Source organism: Lineus longissimus, chromosome 15, assembly GCF_910592395.1.
Source record: "Lineus longissimus chromosome 15, tnLinLong1.2, whole genome shotgun sequence".
NCBI lineage: Eukaryota > Metazoa > Nemertea > Pilidiophora > Heteronemertea > Lineidae > Lineus > Lineus longissimus.
Window position 1 is genome coordinate 1,427,359 of NC_088322.1, and position 14,609 is coordinate 1,441,967.

Sequence of the window (14,609 nt, forward strand, 5' to 3'; positions counted from 1 at the left end):
CATAACAAGCACAAACCTGTAATTTGTTGCTTAAAAGTCAGGTTTTATATACATGTACATGTCAATTTGATGTTGCAAGTGAAAATACAAGTTACTTGTATTTTCATTTTCAATATTCATAAGAAATTGTCTTCTGAAATAATGACAGCGTGCGGATAAACGCGATTGACCGCTGCGAAATGAGGACTACAAAGGCCTACATGACCAAAAAGGAATATCCAATGGAGACTCAGGGCATAGTGCCAGGTCACAAGGCTGTTACGCCATAACGCCACACTACACAAGGGCATACCCTATGGATACGCGGCCTTAACAGGCAGTGGTATGCCCCATCATCCACCCTCATTTTGATCCAGGGCCTGGTCCATATTCTCTTTGGTTATTTCGCCGCCTCTTCCGTCTCTCAACAATGACAGCTAAAATTGCTGCAGAAGCACTCAAAACACATCTTCTCTCCTTGGAATCATCCATTTTCCCTCCAAAATACCTATTTCCCTTTGTTCCCACTAAAAAGTTTGCAACAATTTACCAACATGTTGTAAAAATGTTGCTAATTTGTTGCAATTTTGTTGCTAGTGAACACAGGGCCTTGAAGGGCTTGTTGCAAAATTGTTGTAAAAATGTTGGTAAAATGTTGGTAAAATGTTGCTAATATTTTACTAGTGTACACCCTGCTTAAGTCAAGTGAAACTCTTAACAAACCTTAGCAGAATGCCACCATTGAAATGTTGATAATAATGATAGCAAGTAAAAACTTTAAACAGATAGACTTGATTTTTTTAACCAACTGCCACATGCGGTTTTCTTTATTTAGTAAATTTTGAGGTAAGTATTACAGAATGAAATACTTGAATACTAGAATTGCCTGGCTCTTCTGATGATTGCACTGGTGAACACCGAAGTCGATGGGATGTGCAAAGTCATAGCTCGATCCTCTCTCTTGGTCATCTTTGAGATGTGGTCACCAAATATGTTCAAATGCAGCTGCAGATCATTCCTGTCCTGCAAAACATGATGAGGAGATAACATTTTAATTTTGATAGAATAGGTAAGCTAGCCAAGTTTTATATCAAATACAAGGCCAACAACAACTGATAAGGCGCTAGGGCCGAATGATCAAGGAAGTTCATTGATGATATGATTGGGAATACATTGTGATAAGAGTGATGAATCGGCCCCGTTTGAAGCATTGTGCCATGTACAGTGTGCAAGTGTCAGTGTGTATGGGTATCATAGCGCATTTATTGTTTGTTGACATTTCAAATCGCTGGAGTCGATCCTCAATTACACTGTTTATGTACATTGGCAACCTTACCCGATGATATCAGAACGATGTTTATTATTGTCTTGTTTATTCACATTAGTTCTGCTATGTGACAAGAGTTATTTGTTGAGAAATCCATGATTTAAAGCCGGACTTTGACATCGTTTCTCAGACCAACCAAGCTGCATTTCGCAGATCGTTTTTCAACGATCGTCGACGAACTATTTCAAATTAATCACATCCAATTAAACAATCCAAGCCTTTCCTAATGTCATCAACATGCAATAACACAAGCAGCCAAATATTATCGCCTTTGAAATTGTGAATTTAATGAGAACTTACCTCTGAATTGACAGAACGCGATCTATTCCATAGCATGGTCTCCTTACGTCTGAACTGCGCAGACTCGAGACGTGACGTTCGCTGCACGTGTGATTGGACGTGGGATAACTCGCGCGAAATTTAAAATGCTCTTCTTGGGGGGTGCTCACTAAATTGCGCCAGTAACACCACCTGGTGAGAAATTCATGAACTACGCCTATTGATAATGAAAGAGAAAGCTTTGCCCTATAAAATTAGATTTGATTCATGATCCCCAACTGAGAAATCAGCTGCTGGAAAAGTTTTTGGAAAATTTCGCTCGGTGCCACCTAGTGGCCAAACCGCTCATCCTGCCGGACCCACATTTGGTCTATTCAGGAGTCCTGAAGGGTCTCAACGCCTCAGAGGGAAGATCTATCGCCTATCCGCCATAGTTTTGAAACGTGCCTGTTTAACGGACAGACAGACAGACAGACAGACAGACAGACAGACAGACAGACAGACAGACGGACACTCATTCTACCATTTACTCATATGAATAGCTCAGCTTTTCAGCTGAGCTAAAAAAACCCGTGTTAAACACGGGTCTAAATTAGCCCCCGATTAGCCCCATCGAGCTCGATGGGGCTAATATACACGGGGATTTGACACACGGGTCTATTTAGACACGGCAATTCATAGGTGTAAGCGCAAAAAACACGGGGATTTGATAGGTGGAAGTACGACTATAGAAGTGTTAAGTTACAGGAGTGAGTGATGAGTGGTCAAATTAAACCTCCCTGCAATGTGACTCACTTTTTTATTGGTGTCATGGTATGCGTGATTTTGCCAGGCAGTGACATCAACCTGCATGCTTACGTGCTTAACAAACAAGGTGACTAGAAATAAGTTGTTCACGCTAATTTTGGTGTGCGACATGAAAATTGGCATGGAAGAAGTTACTTGCCTTGAATCGGCATGGGAACATCTTCAAATAAAGCAGCTATCTCCATGGCAACCTTAGCAAGTCCAACACTACTCAGATTTGTTATTATACCAACAACCACACCACTAGGGGGCACTGTATGACTGCCTTCACCCTCACGCGGAAGGATAACCAAGGCACTGGAAGCACCAACAGCTCCACCTGTATGTGAGATATAGAAACGCTGCTCCTGACAACAACCATTCGTCTTCTTCTCAGGAACAACAGCCCAGCCTAAAGCAAAGTGACCATTCTTATCCCATGAGCACTTGGCCTTCTCATTCACGTCCCAAGTCTTTACTATAGTCTGCCGACTTAAATATCCTGGAAGGCCTTTTGCTTTGATTATGTCTTTTTCATGATTTACAACCAACTCCTCTGATTTATTAGACATATGAATTCCGGTAGACAGCTCAGAAGAAAAGTTGTTTGGATGCCATTGGTAACTGTATAAAATAACATTGCCAAACTTTAACAAGTCTCCAACAGTTGAAAGTAATCCACCTCCAGCCCACTTGTAAGAGTTGTCCACGTATGGTGTATTCATTATTTTACCTTTATTGTTCCTTTCATAAAACCTGAAAAAAGACAATCAGTTCATTATTGAAAAAGTTTAATGTAGGCTTTATTCGGGAGCTTTTGGAGATAAAAGTGAAAGGAGACAATCTTGGTAATGATTGCGTGCAGCACTTGCATACATATCATGTATACCATGATGACAGTCTAGAGCTTCTACACGGTAAGTGCTTGAATACTGGGTCATGTGGGCAAAGGAATTGAATTCTGAGCCTCAATCAGGGGCCAGTAAGGGTTTAAAACAATGTAGAGGGTATAACTAGAAGAGGGAGCATAAAGAAATTTACAGAGGAACTTCTGTGAATTCATTCTCCTTCAACTTTAACCCTTCATGGACATTATTTACCACCATCCTGAGCCTTGATTCAGAGGGCTGTGATGTGACCTTATACCAGAAGAAACTACAGCGAAGCCTGGTAAAGATTTTCTTTCGAAAATAGATGTAGACTGGCACCCCCAAAGGGGGAGGGGCAAGGTACGAACGACCCCCTTTTGGAAAGAAGTCATTGAAATTTTGAGAAGAACAACTTGCCTTGATCTTCCATAAATCAGCGGCTCGTTTTCATCCAGATACGTCCTCGTCATGCCAAGCTCTTTGAATAAACTACGCAGCATGTCCGGGAATTCCTTCTTAGTGGCGCCCTCTAACACAGCACTAACAAGCGTCCAAGCATGAGTTGAGTAGAGGAACTCAGTGCCTGGAAATAAAAAGACAGTCCAGCTCATATTCATATGAACACGTCAAGCAAAACATGTGTCTCCAATGAAATGGTCCAGGGACCATGTGCTCACCTGTTGTCCAAGGACACAAAGGAGACAGATGTACCCATGGACAACATCATCTGTGATGTGTGGGTTCAGGGGTACATTTGTACCAAGATCTGTAGCGAATACAAAACGTGCCATTATTGCCGAACGTTGATCCTGACGGTACACTTTGACCTCTGTGACCTTGAAAATACATCAAGTCAAGCATCCATATTATATAACACTTTAAATATTTCAGCCAGCTTTGACCATTATCAGAGGAGTTATCACACTTTTTGTGTTTTCGCATAACGCCCCTGGTAGCCAAATGAGGACTGGTATTGGGCGGCAATTTGGCACATAATTTCCCCTTACCTTAGGATTCATTTGTACTAAGTTTGGGGTCTGTAGCTAAAGCGGTAACACAACGTGCCACTATTGTCGAATGGTGGTGCCGACAACACAATTTGACCTCTGTGACCTTGAAAAATAGGTCGAATCAAAAATCTGTATGCCTTAAAAATGTCAGCGAGCTGTGACCATTATTACGGGAGATATAACACTTCTTGTGTTTTTGTCAACAGACCCCTGTTGGCCAAATTGGAAATCATAAGGGGCTACGATTTGGTGTCCAAGTAGCGGTCACCCAGGGGTATATGTGTACCTAGTTTAACTTCCGTAGCTTAAGGGGTTTAGAAACATGCCCCCGTCTAACGCCGGATGAATCGCTTTGACAAAGGGTCACAGGTGAGCCAAAACACAATGTACAGTCTCGCTCATATTGATATCAACACCTCCATCATACAATATCTCCCTGCCAAAACACACTGTACAGTCTCACTCATATTGATATCAACACCTCCATCATACAATATCTCCCTGCCAAAACACACTGTACAGTCTCACTCATATTGATATCAACACCTCCATCATACAATATCTCCCTGCCAAAACACACTGTACAGTCACTCATATTGATATCAACACCTCCATCATACAATATCTCCCTGCCAAAACACACTGTACAGTCTCACTCATATTGATATCAACACCTCCATCATACAATATCTCCCTGCCAAAAAACACTGTACAGTCTCGCTCATATCAACAACACTGAAATTCTGAGACTCTAGGTTCTGCAAAAAGAGGGGACTAAGGTATCTCCATTGAAATACAGGGTGGATTGAGAGGTGACATTCGTTTGGAAGTTCCTATCTCAAACCTGCTTAAACCTAGGCCGTTTTCAAGACAAAAATGGTGTGGAGTCATCTGTTGGTGCAAGGGTGATATAAAGACATCAATGGAAAGGGCCTTGCTCCTTCTTTATCATACATCCAATGAAATATTCATGGCATCATTAATTATCACATAAAAGCCGATTGTTTCAGGATTACCTTTTTATTGACCCACCCTCTATAACTCAAATTGATTATCTTTTCACAAAAACCAAGGTAAACACATTTTGAGTAAGGAGCAAAGACACATCATCATGCTACCTCAGTTCAAAGCTAGGAGTGAGGAGCAAAGACACATCATCATGCTACCTCAGTTCAAAGCTAGGAGTGAGGAGCAGACACATCATCATGCTACCTCAGTTCAAAGCTAGGAGTGAGGAGCAAAGGCACATCATCATGCTACCTCAGTTCAAAGCTAGGAGTAAGGAGCAAAGACACATCATCATGCTACCTCAGTTCAAAGCTAGGAGTGAGGAGCAAAGACACATCATCATGCTACCTCAGTTCAAAGCTAGGAGTGAGGAGCAAAGACACATCATCATGCTACCTCAGTTCAAAGCTAGGAGTGAGGAGCAGACACATCATCATGCTACCTCAGTTCAAAGCTAGGAGTGAGGAGCAAAGGCACATCATCATGCTACCTCAGTTCAAAGCTAGGAGTGAGGAGCAAAGACACATCATCATGCTACCTCAGTTCAAAGCTAGGAGTGAGGAGCAAAGACACATCATCATGCTACCTCAGTTCAAAGCTAGGAGTGAGGAGCAAAGACACATCATCATGCCACCTCAGTTCAAAGCTAGGAGTGAGGAGCAAAGACACATCATCATGCCACCTCAGTTCAAAGCTAGGAGTGTGGAGCAAAGACACATCATCATGCTACCTCAGTACAAAGCTAGGAGTGAGGAGCAAAGACACATCATCATGCTACCTCAGTACAAAGCTAGGAGTGAGGAGCAAAGACACATCATCATGCTACCTCAGTACAAAGCTAGGAGTGAGGAGCAAAGACACATCATCATGCTACCTCAGTTCAAAGCTAGGAGTGAGGAGCAGACACATCATCATGCTACCTCAGTACAAAGCTAGGAGTGAGGAGCAAAGACACATCATCATGCTACCTCAGTACAAAGCTGGGAGTGGGGAGCAAAGACACATCATCATGCCACCTCAGTTCAAAGCTAGGAGTGTGGAGCAAAGACACATCATCATGCTACCTCAGTTCAAAGCTAGGAGTGAGGAGCAGACACATCATCATGCTACCTCAGTTCAAAGCTAGGAGTGAGGAGCAAAGACACATCATCATGCTACCTCAGTTCAAAGCTAGGAGTGAGGAGCAAAGACACATCATCATGCTACCTCAGTTCAAAGCTAGGAGTGAGGAGCAAAGACACATCATCATGCTACCTCAGTTCAAAACTAGGAGTGAGGAGCAAAGACACATCATCATGCTACCTCAGTTCAAAGCTAGGAGTGTGGAGCAAAGACACATCATCATGCCACCTCAGTTCAAAGCTAGGAGTGAGGAGCAGACACATCATCATGCTACCTCAGTTCAAAGCTAGGAGTGAGGAGCAATGACACATCATCATGCCACCTCAGTTCAAAGCTAGGAGTGAGGAGCAAAGACACATCATCATGCTACCTCAGTTCAAAGCTAGGAGTGAGGAGCAAAGACATTGCACTGCAAAAAACTTTGTATTATTTTTCCTCTCACCTGGCTTATGTATCAACTCATCATCTTTAAAGATCATCAAGGCATCCTTCACACTCGCATATTTCTCCTTCAGATTATACTCCTTTATCTTTAACTCATTCTCGTTCTTGACCAACTTCTTGCCTTCTTTCTTCTCTCGTTCCTTTTCTTGCTTCTTCTTCTGAATCTCTTCAGCCGTCTCATAGTGTCTGATCCCGCTCACGTGTGACAATAGATGACGCGTTGTTATGGTAACCTGATACATGATGGAGACAATTTTACAGGGTGTGCCAACATAGTTGATAAACATGCCAAATAATCACTGGAAGGAAACGTAAGGATCGTATCAAAATGATGTGATGAAAACATGGTGGTCAACGTAGACCACCGATCTCGATGGCCTAGTGGTCAACCTCTTGACTACCGGGCCGTTTGATATTAGAGACTTTCAGCAAAGTCTAATCTCCTACCCATATAACGTATCCCTATCAATAGCCTGTCACCTTAAGATGGAATGAATGCCCTTGCCTCGTGAATCAAACAATGCATATATCTGATCAATCGACGGGTGAACCGGATGTTATAGATGGATATCTTTTAAGATGACATCATTACCGTTGGCTCCGTTACTCGTATCTCAAGAGGGCATGACGTGTCATAACAATATCAACTTCCACGATCATTGTTGGTTTCACTTGGATACGAGGAGTTTTTCTCGCCTATCTCGTGACTTACATGACATTTTAGAATAAAACTTGGGTACGATTTTGTTACAATGACAGTCGTACATCTTCGGTTAAAAGCATCATTATGTTATCGAGAGAAATCTCACCAGGACGACAGTTTATCGCCACTTTTCTTCATGAAAACCATGTTGAAGAGATACGAGAGTGCGCGCGCATGATGTTTACAAATTAGCTGTGACGCCAGCAGATATCCATCTATTATTGGCCGATATATGACATGTCATTTTGAATACGGACAAAGCCTTTTTGAGCTGATGTTTTGTGGGTTGTCCCAGATCATTTTTAGCATTATCCTGCAAGTAACTGGTTACCTTTTCCCCCTCAAAGGTTTTCTCTGGAAATTCCTTCACATATTCTTGAACCGGTTTATCAATATCAAGTTGATTGTTCTCCATCAGCTTGGCAACTATCGTCATGGTGATAACCTTGGAGATGCTGGCTATCCTCATGACTGTCTCCGAGTTGCAGTGGACACGATTCTCAACATCAGAATAGCCCGATCCTTCTTTCCAGACATGCTCACCATCAACACACACACCAACCACAATTCCTGGGGCACCAACCTCATCCTGAAAGAATACGATTCATTATTCAAATGTGCGGGATCAAGAGCTCAATATCAATCTCTTAGAACCTAGATGGTCATGACATATATACAGAACTATTTTACCAATAATCTGTCCAAATGATACGACCAGACACTTCTTCCAGCAGGAGATTTTCTACTTCCACACAAGCAAATCAGTCATCAATTGGCACAGTTAAAAACACATCGTGGAGATTCCACTTCCATACCCGGGTGGACATAACACTCAATTCAATCAATCAAGGAGATTCGTAGGTAAAAAACTTCCTTGTTCCAATTCAATTCACTCATTCTCAACTTGTTCACCCTCAACAACAAAGACCCACAGATACCTCTGCATTGGAGAGTGCCCGTATAATCATTTGCATGGAATAAGTGTTCACTTCAATCAACATCAAACAGCTCTCTATGGCAAAGCTCATCATTGTTCAAGTAACGGACATCGCTTGCTACATAATGGTGTTTTTTTAACCATCTACTTCATCACAGACACAAACTACACCACGTGACCATCTATCACTTCACCATGTGCTCTTCTAAACTTAGCATATGCTGCCTCCTTGAAAAACTCTTGATCTAGCCACACCCACGCACCCTACCTCCGATCTGAGACACCATGTGACTCAAAACCTTTAGTCTGAGACACCAAGCACCATACCTCCGATTTGAGACACCATGTGACTCAAAACCTTCAGTCTGAGACACCTCACACCCTACCTCCGATTTGAGACACCCTTCAGTCTGAGACACCAAGCACCCTACCTCCGATTTGAGACACCATGTGACTCAAAACCTTCAGTCTGAGACACCAAGCACCCTACCTCCGATCTGAGACACCATGTGACTCAAAACCTTCACTTCAGTCTGAGACACCTCACACCCTACCTCCGATTTGAGACACCATGTGACTCAAAACCTTTAGTCTGAGACACCAAGCACCATACCTCCGATTTGAGACACCATGTGACTCAAAACCTTCAGTCTGAGACACCAAGCACCACGCCTCCGATTTGAGACACAGTGTGATCCAAGACAACATGCACCCTACCTCGGATGTGAGACCACACCATTGGGCCCAAAACCTCTGATCTGTGGCACCATGGGATCCAAAATCTCCGATCTGAGACACAATGCACCCCACCTCTGCTCTGGTGTGAGACACCATGTGATCCAATACTTCCGATCTGAGACACCATGCACCCCACCTCTGATCTGGTGTGAGACACCATGTGATCCAATACTTCCGATCTGAGACACAATGCACCCCACCTCTGCTCTGGTGTGAGACACCATGTGATCCAATACTTCCGATCTGAGACACAATGCACCCCACCTCTGCTCTGGTGTGAGACACCATGTGATCCAATACTTCCGATCTGAGACACCATGCACCCTACCTCTGATCTGAGACATCATGGGATCCAAAACCTCTCATTGGAGGTACAACATGCCGCACCCTACCTCAGATGTGAGCCACCATTAATTGGGCCTAAAACCTCCGATTTGAGACACCATGCACCCTACCTAAATCGAATCCGTTTCAAAGCACTTCACCACCCCATGATAAGAATCGAACCCTTGGCTTGCCCAAAGCCCTTCACCACCCGACTGAGGAGTAAATGAGGAATGGAATCCATGACCAATCAAAGCACTATGTATCCCAGGTGCCAAGTGTCTACATGTATATGAGTTTGAAGAATCTTTGACAAGTGTTAATGTACCACCTTCAGCAAAATTTTAGAGTTTGACCTTTTTGACCTTGGAAACTAGGTTAAAATAGGTTAAAATAGTGTGACGTCACAAGGCTAGCCAATCAGCCCATTGTTTGTCAACCAATCATTTTCGCAATAAGCACCTCGCACTTCGTCCCTTTTGGAGACCAGGTATTGGTCTGAGTCGGTCTTACCCCTGACAGCAATATGTGTGGAGTCGACCAATAAAGATTAGATAAAACACAAGTAACATCAAATTTCTCAACAGTGTTATTTCATTGTTCTGTTGTTTGATAATTTGGATGGATGAGGAAATGAATCTTGATGCTCTTTTTTCTTCACAGCAATTTTGACAATCTTAAGAAATGCGAGGTTTTTATACAAAATGGCGCTGTTGATACCAGTGGTTTACACATGTTACACAATCGTGCAACATTGACATTTTCGCTAGGATATAATCTCCTAATGTGTTACCCATCTGTCTGGAGTTAGCCGTCTTCTAAATCAAGTTTGCTTTGAAACGGTCTCCAAATAGACCGTATGCGAAATAAATTTTGTCCATTTTGAAAAGACCTTTTCACAGGCAACGTAAGTTTACCTCAACATGAAAGTCATGTTTTAAATCAAATCACCACCAAAAGCATTCAAAATATCATGAATATTGGAAGACATGGACAATGATTCAAGTAAATTGCTTGAATAAGCTTGTATATTTTTACTTTTTGCCATGGTAAACAAACGTTGCCTGTGAAAAGGGTCGTTTCAAAATGGCCAAAGTTTGTTTTTGCAGGCCGTCTATTCACCTGGGATTTTAACCAATCATTCATCAATCTATCGGTTTGGCTTCATAGTTCCACCTATCATAAAACCCAGTGTTTTTTCAAGACCCGTGTCTTCGCCGTGTGTCAAAAAACCCGGGGCGCACTTAAACCTATCAGTGATGTTAGATAATGGTTAATAGCCCCGGCGACAGGTGCGCTGTAAGTAGGGAGCTCTCCTGTGTTTCTTTCCCATTGGAGGTGAATTTCACATGCGCAATACCGAGGCAACTACACCGCGCCATCTGTCGCCGGATCTTAGAACTTGCAATTGCCGTGTCTACTCAGATTCCACCTATCAAAAACCGTGTTGAACACAGGTCTAAATTAGCCCCCGATTAGCCCCATCGAGCTCGATGGGGCTAATAGACACAGGGATTTGACACACAGGTCCATTAAGACACGGCAATTCATAGGTGTAAGCGCAAAAGACACGGGGATTTGATAGGTGGAAGTACGACTTATGTTTTTCACCAACCGCTAAGGGTAGGCTACAAGTTTGTTAACATGGTAGTGTTTTAAAAGCAATGCATATTATGGTTTAAGCGCATGCACTCTGTATTTATTATCTATTCCATACGAATAGTGAATTTGGCAGTAATGGCCAATGCCGAGTTCTTAAAGATTCATGCACTTGATTGGGAACAACGTTTACGAGGACATTGCATTACGTCACGTCACAGTAATGTAAGACCGTTAGAGCTGCAATGCATCGTGACGTGACGACGGCCAACACTATGTAAACGTTGTTCCCAATCAAGTACATGAATCTATAGTTAAGATGAAAAAGGAAACCTTCTCTGAAGTATTTTTCTTTTATCGTCTTAAGTTTTGAGACTACCATGGCCTGACTTAGAGTAGACCACATTCAAAAGCCGGTTAGCAGTCAGATACAAGTAGGCAAATACAAGTGCATGCACTGTCATGTCAGAATGATCCACTGTCAAGATTTGCTGTGACCGACTGGCCGACTTTCCAATGTGGTATATTAGTAGAAGAACGACAGGTGACTCACCGGTGGCGAGGTGAAGCCGCCGCCGATGGAATCATTATGATTATACCTTTACTCTTTGGATAATATCTCTACTCTCTTGTATTGCATTTTCAAGTGTTCTTCTCTTCCGTGAGGCGTTCACCTGGTCCCCCTGTCCCAACACCAAGGAGGATACCGCGGTGACGTCACGGCTTTTCCAGATGGCGCTGCATATTGTAAACAAACTCGATCCACAGCCAAGGGAAAATCAAGTCATCAAAAAAGTTAGATTTTTCGCATCAAATCAGAGTTATTAGTACTTTTCTGCTATGAAATAAGTCTTCAGACAATAAGCTATCATTTGAATAATGAAAAGTGCTGTTTTGATGGGGAAAAATAGGGTTTTTTAAACCAAATAGCCGGCACCGATCTTCCAAAATTAGCGATGGTTTCAAAACAGTCTCCCAGATATGGGGCAATCTCTTCATTATCATAATGGGATTTGGAGGCATGTTTACAGATTTTACAAGTTCGAGACCTGTTATACCTAAAACTCGCATAGATCCCCATAGATCCCCTCTATTTGTCGAGTTAGCGCCCCTGTAAGATCATGCATTTTCGGACACTAGAACGAAATCTTCCTGCGGATATCGCGGTTTCGGTGATGATTTAAGGAGAAATTGACTGTTCTTCGAGTTGTATGGGACAGAAATGAGTTCATACTTCATGAATACATGAATATATTATGATATGGGCGGGCTTCTAAGTCAAAACAATAACAAACTCAACTGCATCTCTACCGTGTATCGCGTAGTGCATTGCCTAGTGTATTTCGTAGTGTATTTTAGCGGAGACATTATTTCCCATTATTTCCGCACTTTGGCCACGCCAAACGTCTTTTTTATTCGTGGAAGTTAATCTGCTCTGTAAATTTTATTCTACACAGGAAGAATCCATACTAGGTATTGCAATATTTCATGTCTATTGGTGTTTTTGTGTACAGGAGCGCACCAGACAGTGAGACGTGGAGACGTGTTCAGTGCTGGTGCTGTCAGTAGACTGAATCTGATTGGCCATAGCGATCACTAATATGGGTCGGGATCACGTGATGTGACGTCACCGCGGTATCCTCCTTGTCCCAACACTGTATCTTTGCGCAGCCAGGCAAAAGCCCCAACACAACCACACAGCACAAGAGGTGCAGAAATGTACACCAGTGAATTCCACTTCCAGGATCGGAACTTTTGACCTCCATTATTTTCACAATAAGCCCTTTTTGGGAAGATTTTGGCACACTGAACTCTTGACAATAATAGAACCTTTGATGCAGATCGTAATGATATAAAATTCCAGTGCATTTTATTTCATAAAGTATGTTTTGATTCTAAATTTCTTGCTATTTTATCAAATCCAGAATCAGCTGATGTAATAAACGTCACCAGATCGTGTGTTGTTTCAAAGATTGATGATGTAAACTACGTCATCGTACTTGTGGTTTGACCTGAATTTTTAGCAGTCTCCAAGCGTCGTCAACGGTGACCATAACCGTCTAGTCTCACTCGATCTACTGTCTCTGCCACAGTTGGTTACCAAGCCGCTTTGAACAATGGGAACAATCGACGGCTATTCGAACCGCCACGGTGCATGGGGCCATTGTTTCCGGTCTTATTCGCACCGTCAGAAACACCATTACGGTGAAAGGTACCGTATCGTGATGGTGCGAATAATACGGAGTGAATAAATAGATCGCACCGTGGTGACATGGGTGATGGTGGGTAAGGAAAGTAGGCCTAATTCATGATTGAGGTGGTGTTTGTTTGTGACGAGTGTTGGAAGTGCCTTTACTCCTGGCTCCGGGTGTGGGTAGGGTCCTTGACTTCCAGCCAGGCCAGCGCCGGCCCTGTCACGGTACGAATAGCCACGGCCTTTCCATTTTCACCAGTTTTATCTATGTACTATGAGCCGTACTGTGGACCATCCTGTGGACGGGTACTAATTTCCTTGTGGACGGGCATTCCAATTTGGGAAGTGGTGTCAGTGATTTCCTGCGGCTTACTGGACTTTGCGCAATATTTCGCCAAAAAAGTATTCTACGCAACGGTCCCTAGGTGACTTTTCCTATTCATAATACACAGCCTGTCCATCCTAGATCGTGGTTACATGGGGAGTAATCGTTGTAAAATTAGGTCAAACGCAAAGACAGTTAACCCGGGTACCACTATGTTCACGATGCGAACAAGCCGTGTAAGTCATTATCAGCATTTTTTTCATTGAACATTTGCGGGTACAGCGTCACATGGAGCAGCATTGAACGGTAAACATGTTCACATCATATTCAGACAACGGCTTGTAACGGCCATACAGGAAACGATTCGTATCAACAAAACTACGGGCCGTATCGTCTGTTTCATGTTTTTTTGCATTACACCCCCTGGTGCTAAACAAAGAATAATTTTGAAACGAAATTTGGTGTTAATTTGTAAACAAAGTTAAAGTCCAGACCTCAAGCGGTTACGGGTACACACTACATTTATTATAAAATTGCTAATGCATTAAAAAGTTGAATTGGTCAAGTTTAGCGCCCCATAGATTTTTCCCAGACGTGCCGATGAAAGTCAATTTCCGGCAGATAATACAGCCCGGGGTTAGATCTTCAAACCATAGAAATTTTGTTGAGGGCTGACCGTGATAATTACCAGGCTGGGGGTCTGATGTTTTGGGGGTCATCGACCATTTGTGACCGGTGAATCGACTTTTCAGCCAACGAGGGGTTAATTTGGCCATTGGGACCACAAAACTTAGGCTCCTAAACTGAAACGTCGTCATCGTTTTCTTCTAATGGAAAGGAAATTCATGATTTTGATTTTTAAAAACACGTATTCATAATGGAAAACACATCCATACTGGTGACTGACACCATATCGAACTTGACGTACCGGGGTAAAACATAATGGTCGCTCCCCCATTTCGCTC

The 14,609-nt window shown here is 42.7% G+C and overlaps 1 protein-coding gene across 1 annotated transcript; it reads right to left on the bottom strand.

The window, feature by feature from the left end:
* Positions 1 to 2,214: 2,214 nt before the first annotated feature.
* Positions 2,215 to 14,370, bottom strand: LOC135499896 (serine beta-lactamase-like protein LACTB, mitochondrial). The gene is made up of 6 exons (XM_064790930.1): positions 14,333 to 14,370; positions 11,725 to 11,863; positions 7,859 to 8,116; positions 6,823 to 7,057; positions 3,658 to 3,823; positions 2,215 to 3,127 (listed from the first exon to the last, which is right to left on the bottom strand). Exons 1-6 carry the CDS (start codon positions 14,368 to 14,370, stop codon positions 2,524 to 2,526), a joined length of 1,440 nt encoding a protein of 479 aa, XP_064647000.1. The 3' UTR covers positions 2,215 to 2,523.
* Positions 14,371 to 14,609: the final 239 nt, after the last annotated feature.

What these genes read in the sequence shown, in the direction of transcription:
- LOC135499896 (XM_064790930.1), bottom strand. Translation starts at nt 14,370, where the DNA reads ATGGTCGATGACCCCCAAAACATCAGACCCCCAGCCTG. An exon ending in ATATTATCCAAAGAGTAAAG is followed by an intron (nt 8,117 to 11,724) that starts GTATAATCATAA and finishes GTATTCTTTCAG; the next exon opens with GATGAGGTTGGTGCCCCAGG. An exon ending in CTGATTTATGGAAGATCAAG is followed by an intron (nt 3,128 to 3,657) that starts GCAAGTTGTTCT and finishes GTCTTTTTTCAG; the next exon opens with GTTTTATGAAAGGAACAATA.